The 8,586-nt window shown below is 38.0% G+C and overlaps 1 protein-coding gene across 1 annotated transcript in view; it reads right to left on the bottom strand.

The window, feature by feature from the left end:
- ADGRG6 (adhesion G protein-coupled receptor G6) overlaps positions 1–7,663 on the bottom strand; it is a gene marked incomplete at its 3' end in the record, with an annotated part of 58,140 nt that extends 50,477 nt beyond the window's left edge. The window contains exon 1 of the mRNA XM_010162989.2: positions 7,540–7,663. Within this exon, the coding sequence (XP_010161291.2) occupies positions 7,540–7,663 (124 nt within the window). The remainder of the gene's footprint in view (positions 1–7,539) is intronic.
- Between the last annotated feature and the right edge of the window lie 923 nt (positions 7,664–8,586).

Raw genomic sequence — 8,586 nt, 5'->3', positions numbered from 1 at the left:
GGAAAATGGCTTTTTCCCTCCTATCATGCCCATTTTATAAGGATAAAGTCAGGCATGGAGATAACGGGCAAAAATGGCAAAAGTTTCCATGGATTTTGGGTTCCTAATCTAAGAAATGAGAGTATTGATTTTCCTTAACTACTTAGTATTTCTACAGTGCTTTATATGTCCAAAGCGCACTATCAATGAATTTAAACTGCAGCTGGGAGAGCAGTCTGCCAATCTGGCCCACTTTAAAAAATCCAAAAATGAGTACTTAGTGGCCAATGGAAAATTTTGGTCAAAGCAATTTGGCCACCTTTAATAGGAACTTATTGGTAAAGGCAGGGATAGAATCCCATTCTCATGGTTGCCAGTTTTCCTAACCATGAGACCGTTCCCTCTCTTATGAGAGTCTCCTGCCTATTTCACATACAAACCTTTTAATCTCTATGAAGCAGAAAGTACTCTATACTAGTCTTTCCTATACCATGCTGAATCATCTGAAGACTGTCCTAAAACTAAGGGATTAATGGAGACAGTATGTGACTCATTAAAGATTGCACCATACAAACAGACATGTGCACATCCTATGGAACAAAATTAATCACCCAGCTTGTCCTGTCCACCGATTTTGTCTCTTTAGAGCCCCAGCACAGAATTGCAAGGAAGACACTTGTAGGCACTGAGATACTCAATTTGAAAGTGACTTTCACAAGCCATTTCTGGGCAGCTGAATCCACAGTCAGACCCAGAGCTGCAGTGCTGAACTGTAGATTTTGGAAGGAAATGTTCTGTATATAGCCTTGCCCCATTTGTTCATATTTCTCTTTAAAAAAAAGAAAAATTATATATTTTTTATTTCTTCTTACATGACTAATGCATTACAGCACTTGCCTCCACAATCTGTGCTAATATTCATATTTTCCTCCAGCTCTTCACACTTCTCTACTTCTCTCCATTGTCATAATTTTCCCCCCAAACTTCATCTTTTGCCCTGCTGCACTCTGCACTTCTTTATCAGACCTGAGTTTTGACTTCGACTTCTCCACTTGCTTGCATTTCTGCACTTATACAACCTTGGAGAAATGCTGGACAACAAATTTTGTTTGGTTAAGAATTTTTTTAAAAGATCAAAAGCAATCCAGCCTGGGACACTGCCTATTTCAGCCCTAAAGACTTAAAGTTTGTGAAGGTTAGGGTGAAAAGAAAACAGGGTCTCTGGGGAAAAATATCTATGCTTTCAATTCGCACATTAGCCAGTTTGTTTTCACACTAAGTTACACCTTGCATTGGGTTTTTCTTTTTCCAGCTGCAGCATGCAGCTGGCCTTCTGTACAGCATTTTCCACCTGACAGAAGTGTAAATGACTACATAGGCGTAGGCAGCGGCACAGGATACCAATGATAGCCAATGTGGGTTGAATTAACACTACTGGTATTTTTTTTTTAAAACCCATTAAAAGTCTCCCTCATAAAAGTAAGATAGAATGCTGCTGGATGCCATTTTGACATGAAAATTAACTCTACTTCTTCCTGTAGAGGACAACTTTCACATGAAAATACCCTGAAATAAATCTATGTAGCTTTGGGATTGAATTTTCAGAAAACAAAACAGTTTATGTTAACTCTAGTCTTATTCAAGTGAACAACAAAATCTCTCCTGTGTGACAGCATTAGGCCAATCCTAAACCACAGAAAATCTTAGATACAGTACATAGCACTTTAGACATAAAAAAGCAGTACAGAATTAATTACAATTCGCTTTCATGTAGCCACCTGAGAACCTTTGAGCACTTTACATGCATTTGAAAAGGTAGCACTTACAAGGATGGTCATTTTTAACTAAGTAAGAGAGAAGCATGGGGAGGTGACATGACGTAGGCACTTGCAAGCATGTGGCAAAGCCCAAAATAGAAGTGAAACCTTACAAACATTTACTGTGACAGCATGAAAAAAATACCTATTTTGATGAATATTAGGCAGGAAAAAGTCTTGCTTTAAAATAAGCAATTAATCGTTGGGGTTTTTTCCTATTTCAAGGATGTCATAACAGAGATAGAGCTAAACATTAGGTTAAACGTATTTATGACTCCAAATAGGTGGGTGAATGAGGTCAGCAATGGGCACACCTGCAGACAAGCGAGAGGAAGGGCCAAACCACCAAGATGTGGGTGGGCTGGAATGGCTACAGAACAAACAAACCCCTGTTATTCCAATGAGACACAAACACTAAACCCAGAACAGCTATCACATGGCAAAGTCTTTAACAGCAGCTTATCTTCACTTTAAAAAATAATTTCAGATATAAAAGGGATCTGTAGATCTACCTGTATACAAAATGTGAATATATTAATTGCAGAGAAGAGTCACATCATTCACTCTGGACAGGAAGTAATGTGATGCTTACTCACTTATAAGTTAGTTATATGATAAGACCTATACAAATTTTTATGCAAAACATTAAGCATAGTAGTCTTCTGGAGCCTCTCCACACCAAAACATGTTTTCTGCTCTCTACACAACCCACAATTTGATCAAGTTCTGCCTGAGAAAGTGCAAATGAAGAGGTGTGGCAGGTTTACTTTTGCTTCTTTATTTACTTTCCAAATTGCGGAAGCTGTTTGATCTCCCAAAAAGATCCTTATTTTGCTACAGTATGCTGTCCCTGATAAAAATTACTATATACAACATATAATTTAATGTTAGCATGCATTGCAATCCTCAAATTAAACAGACAATCCTAATTCTACTATTTAAATATCCGGATTTTAAAAAAGGACAAAAATAAAGGACAAAACCAACAAAAAAATATTATCTCTGCAATAAATATAAGGGAAGTAAGACTCTTATCCTGATGTGTATTGAAGTTTGTCCCTGCACACATGATGTTACGTGGTTGCGGTCTACTGGTTGGAAATATGACTGTGACTGTGTATAAATGTGAATGTCCTCTGATTTGTAATGAAAATATAGATCCACTACTACTTCAGCATTTCTACAGTTTGCACAGCCCTAAATTCACAAATATCTTGGCCAAATCCTAAAATCTCACAGATATGATTTGGATTTAAGCATGGACTTAAAATTCAGCAACTGTTTAAAGTCTTTTCCTGCACAATGACGCCTTTGAATCCTGTACTTGAAGCTTTACAGTCCTGTCTTCAGCCTTGCAGCCCCCTCAAGGCAGAATGGGAGGGCATGACTCCATAACTGCTGCCGTATGAAAACAGGCGAGGCACTGCACAGATCCAAGCAGTGAGGAAGGCTGTGCTATCCCCTCTATTACTGATCCTTTTCTTTTCCTTTTAAGGAAAGGAGTAATAACTGGACCAACATAGACAAACACTACTTCAGGGAGAGAGATCCACTCTCAGACACAGGTTGCATAGGAAAATCTGCTAACTGTGTGATTAAACAATTAATATGGACCATTTTACTTCTGGCCTGATGCCCACACAACAATCCATACTCTTCCTTCTTTTCCTTGCCAACCCACTGGGCATATTCTAGTTTCCCAAGTTGCTGACTGAATTTGAGGAGAGCAAGAGGTTGATCTTTTATATCTAAGTGTCACAGAAATAGTTCCTTCCAATCTTTGAATTTCCTTCCCAAATTACTTTCCACCTACAGACAAGGAAAAGCAAGGTTTAAATCCAGTTTAGTCATGAACTTTCTGAAAATGTCACCTTGTCAAAGTCTCTTATTCCTTGGCCTCTCCACTTAAAAATAGAAGCATTTTTCCTCCGAGTAGGGTTCAAACCCATTCCATCACCCTTTGACAGTAAGATGTTATATTAACTTCCAGCTCCACAAAGGCATCAGTGTGCAGGCTTTGATGCTGGACAACTCGTGTGTGGAGAAATAAGGTTTCAGTTCACCTTTGGGGGTTTTAAATTTCTCTGAACAGTTAACTGAGCAGTTAAACTGCTGGCCACTAAAATACTTGGCAAAGTAGTGTAGGTCATTAAAAAATGAAACCCAGTACAATTTACATAATTCTCTAAAACATTCCTAAAATACTTATTTATATTAATAGATATAGAATATATAGAATCCCCAACAGGATAAACATTAACAGTTCTTATGTGAAACCACCTGTGTAGACTTATCAGTAATATAACCAGCATAATTAAAAAAACAAAAATCTTACAAGATTTATATGAGTGAAACTTTACATTATACTACTGAAAGCCACAACACATAATCAAATGTATTCTGCACAGCATGAATACAATAAAGATGTAATTAGGAAGAATCTTTCATCTCTGTGTTATTCTTAGTTTGCAAATGTGACTTTTTGGGGTTTTTTTTTTTTGGTAAGAAAACACTATTTTAAGCACTATTAAAAAGTCAATCCAGACTCTCATTCTGCATCATTCCCATTGCATCATCTGCACAGTACTTCTTGTACCCAGCAAGAATTTAAAGCCTCCATATTCCTGACTGGAAATAGCACATAACCCTGGCAGAGCCTTTTATAAGTCAATGAAAGACAAGATTGTGCTCTCACAAAAGAATTCAACAATTGGGTTTTGGCTACTGAAGCCAGGAGACAAAGAGAGTACTATGCCCTGACCAGTCCTATCAGCTTGCCTCGCATCTTCTTTTGCTGATGCATCATGTCCTGCAGCATACGCTTTAAATGTTTGAACCAGCTGGTGCACCTAAGTTAAATGATATGGTAGGAAAAAAAATCTCTTCACAGGCTAATATATAGATATATACGAAAGTATAACTGTTGTCTGTGAAGTCACTTATTGTTCCCGTTTCCTGTTGCTCTAAAGCTTATTGCTTATCTGATTGCTAACAACTTAAATTTTTCATCACATTGAATTAGAACTGGTTATTTTTTCTCTTTTGTAAGACAAGAACAAGGTACTTAATTGATGAAACTATATGTGGTGAATTGAAAACTGATAAAAGACAGTATTTTCTCTTATGTTACAATGTCAGCCTGTGGAACTCTGACCTGAAACTTTGATCAAAGCAGGGAATGTAAAATTCAGAAAGCCAACAGACATTTTTCCAGGTATCTAATCCCTCCAGATATATAATAATTGATAAGAAGACATAACTGTAAGGAATTGTAAACCTCACAGTTTATGCTTGAAACTAATCTCAAGCAGCTCATCAGGAACAGTATTAATAGTTCCACCTTGATGGTGGGCATGATCTCAGGCTCCTGGACCTAACTGCCTGTATGGTCGCAGTGCGAGGCTGACCCCAGTGCTGCTTAGGCCGCTTCTCTGAAACTTTCCTGCGCACAGCTCGGCAGCCAGCACAGGTCAAGGATCATTCCCAACACACAACCCTAGTTTTTATAACCATGTGCATTTGGGATGCGGCAAGAGCTGGCCCCTGAGGCAGAGAACAGACCTGGGCACGTCTCATTTACTGGAACACAGGCGGCCAGTGCATGTGTGGGAAAGAGAAAGCAGCTTTTGTGTGAGGCAGAGCATGAGGCCCTATCTTGTGTATTTTACATAGGAACCAATAGAGCAGTTCTGGCTAGTTTTGGTGATTCAAACACTACATGTAAATCTGGGAGAAACAGGTGGTAGTACATCCTGTTTCTTACAGGATAATCAAAATTATCTTTCAGGATACACTTGAGGTCAGTAACAGTAATAACGTACCAAAAAAATCAGGAAGAATAAAGCTTAATTTTCAAATCTGAGGTTAAGATTAGAAAAGCAGAAGTAAGAATAGTAAATTACTGATTCAGGAAGCATTTACCACGAATGCAGGTAGTAACCAGCAGAAATCTTTTCACTAAAACGAAGACAGCAGAAGTTGATCTGCACTTCCTTATAACACAATTGTGTAACATGGTTCTACACTGAGAGAGATTTTCTTACGTATTTTCTCACAAATAAATATGTAAACCACAGCATGATTCTTAATCCTTTTTGTAATGGACACAGATGGACTGGAACTTTATACCAATTTAGGGTGTACCATTCAAATGCAGGCTGTTGAGTCTTTGGACATGACATTTTAGGGAACTGAGTTCTTAACTTCTCAAGACTATCATCCTAACCAGCCCTCAAACCGAGTCATCCAAGTATTGACATTGTTGGCATTTGTTATATGCCAGATCTCCAAAATGTTATTAGAGTCCTTGAAATACCAAAGCTGATGTTCTTCACTCTCTCAGAGTGGAATGCTAGTACAATACAGAGACCATTAAAAATTCAGTTTGTTTCCAGATATCCCATACCACCCCCAGACCCCATTTTATGCTGGAATTCAGTGGCTATTTATTTCTGTTGGGTTACCCTTACCACTAAAAGCTCTGACCCCTCTTGATCACTCTAGCACAAATATCCTGACAGCAACTGACTTTATCACAGTAGTGACTCCAGCAGGTTTTGATTGATCTGGGAAATTGAGGGAACTAGCTACAATAGAAGAAAATATGTTCAGAGCCAGGGTGGGGGCCCTGCACTGCCTGTTTCCCCTTAGTTGTTTGGTTTTGTGCCAATGAAAATGGAAGTGGAAACAAACACACTGACTGGGTAAATCTGCCCTGACCCATATGAGTGGAGTTCACACTGTAGACAAAGTTATGGATTTCCCCCAGAGGGAGGGGGTAATGTGAAAATCCTGTGTTACACCCATTGTAACTTAAGAATATTTTCATTGGCATTCCTGTGATAATCTTATAAAAATAACAGAATTGACTTGCTAGTTTTGGCCCGCATTTTATTTTTTTTCCACAAAGTAGCAGAAGTTTGGGACAAAGAGTGGTATTGACCATTCAGTTTAGGTATGCTGGTTTAAAAAGTATTAACTAGTAAGTATACGGACTAGTACAATATGTCAGTAAAGAGAAGATTATATTAGGAAAGGGATAGGCTGGGAACAGGTGATTTTTTTTTTTTGTGAGGTTGCCGAGTACATCATAATGGTTTCAAACTGAGATCCACATATCACACTCCCTCACAAATCATGCTGAGATTTACAAGAGGAATGGTCATCACAAATGTTGCATTTTTGTCTACTCCAGCAAGACGTTCTAGCTGCTGGGTTCTAGCTATTCAGCTGCTGCATTTTTACAAAGAGGATCACATCCTCAGCTGGAGTAAATCCATGAGTGCAGTTAGCTTCAACCCCACTACACCAGGCTGTACAAGCTGAAGAGCTGTATGGCAGTGGGGTTGGAACTAGATGATCTTTAAGGTCCCTTCCAACCCTAGCCATTCTATAATTCTATGGGTAAATAATGTATTGAGTATCATTCATGCAAGCGTCATGCTTGCCTGGGAGGTGGTTGAAAAAATGAATGAGAAAACAGCTGACAATCTTTTAGTGAGCTGTGGTTTGTAGGAATTTGAGATCCCACCAAATGGCATAAACACCGGTTAAAATAATGTTGTATCTGGGCACAGGTCATGTTCTTAGTAAAACTTAGTCATACAGATGCATACAAGAGACACATTCCCTCTACATATACTTTGGACACAGACTAAATAAATTGTTAGGATGAAATTTCTGAGTAACAGAATATTTTCTGCAGTGAAAGTAGAAAATACTGCCTCTTCACTGGGTGCTTTACCCAACAAATCCAACACACACCCAATATCCAAAGCGGTTTCCATTTGACCCATGACGTGTTCAATGTCTTTTTGTTGCTTATAAGAGGACAGTTCAACTGCAGAGTTTTCTTTCCCAGGCTGCATTGTTGGAATGCCTTTTCTGGCTGCTACTACCAGTATTCACAATAAGCATAATTTTAACTCTTCTGAAGGCCTCTAGAAAACACAAGGTAGGGTGGTTATTGTACTGCTAATCAGTGATATTCTTCAACCTTTGTGTGCTCATAGGTGAAATTTTGGGTTTAGAAATTTTTTTTAGATTTTTTTAGCTATCCCAGAAAATCTGCTAGTAATGACATAGATCTCTTGCAGTGGAGGTTGAAACTATAGTTTGCTGGTGTTTAACAAGGTACAGAAAATATGCACAATTACTTTACACTGGAATTCACTATCATAATACAATACCAGGGCATTCTAGACATACTGGGAAACAGTGATTCAAAAGTAATTTCACACAGAGCCTTTGAATTGTGTTTAGGGTTTTATTACCTGTCCTTTCTATTAGTTTTCAAAGCATCTATTTCAATATGATTTGTGCTACTTATATTTCAGTACTTGAGTGTTTTATGGGTCCTTTCAGTAAACTATTAAAAAATAGATGCTGTCAGTAATGTATCTGTCTCATCTGATCTGCAGAAGGAGCAATCCAAGTAAAAATATTTGTGTTTTAACATCACAAAATAATAAAGTTTTTCTATTACACACAGAAATATCCTCTTCTACCTCATCATAGAAAATCAGTCATGCTTTCACCTTCCAAAGACAACAACATATTCAGTGTTAACACTTATTATTCAATCATTTCTGCCCAGAGTAAACTGAAAAGATGTTCTAAATAATGACATCAGGTATTTTCTTGCATGCTATTAACGGAGGGGTCAGGAGACTGGAAAGGGGTTAGAGCCACTTTGATAATTGAAGGTTTCACATCTCACACTTCATTTAGAGACTCACTGGAAACAGTGAAGTTACACAAGTAAAAGTGAGATTAGAGATTACTTCTCAAT

Source organism: Antrostomus carolinensis, unplaced genomic scaffold, assembly GCF_000700745.2.
Source record: "Antrostomus carolinensis isolate BGI_N321 unplaced genomic scaffold, ASM70074v2 scaffold1200, whole genome shotgun sequence".
NCBI lineage: Eukaryota > Metazoa > Chordata > Aves > Caprimulgiformes > Caprimulgidae > Antrostomus > Antrostomus carolinensis.
The sequence above is the reverse complement of the archived record's forward strand: the minus strand, read 5'-3'. Positions and strand labels throughout refer to the sequence as shown.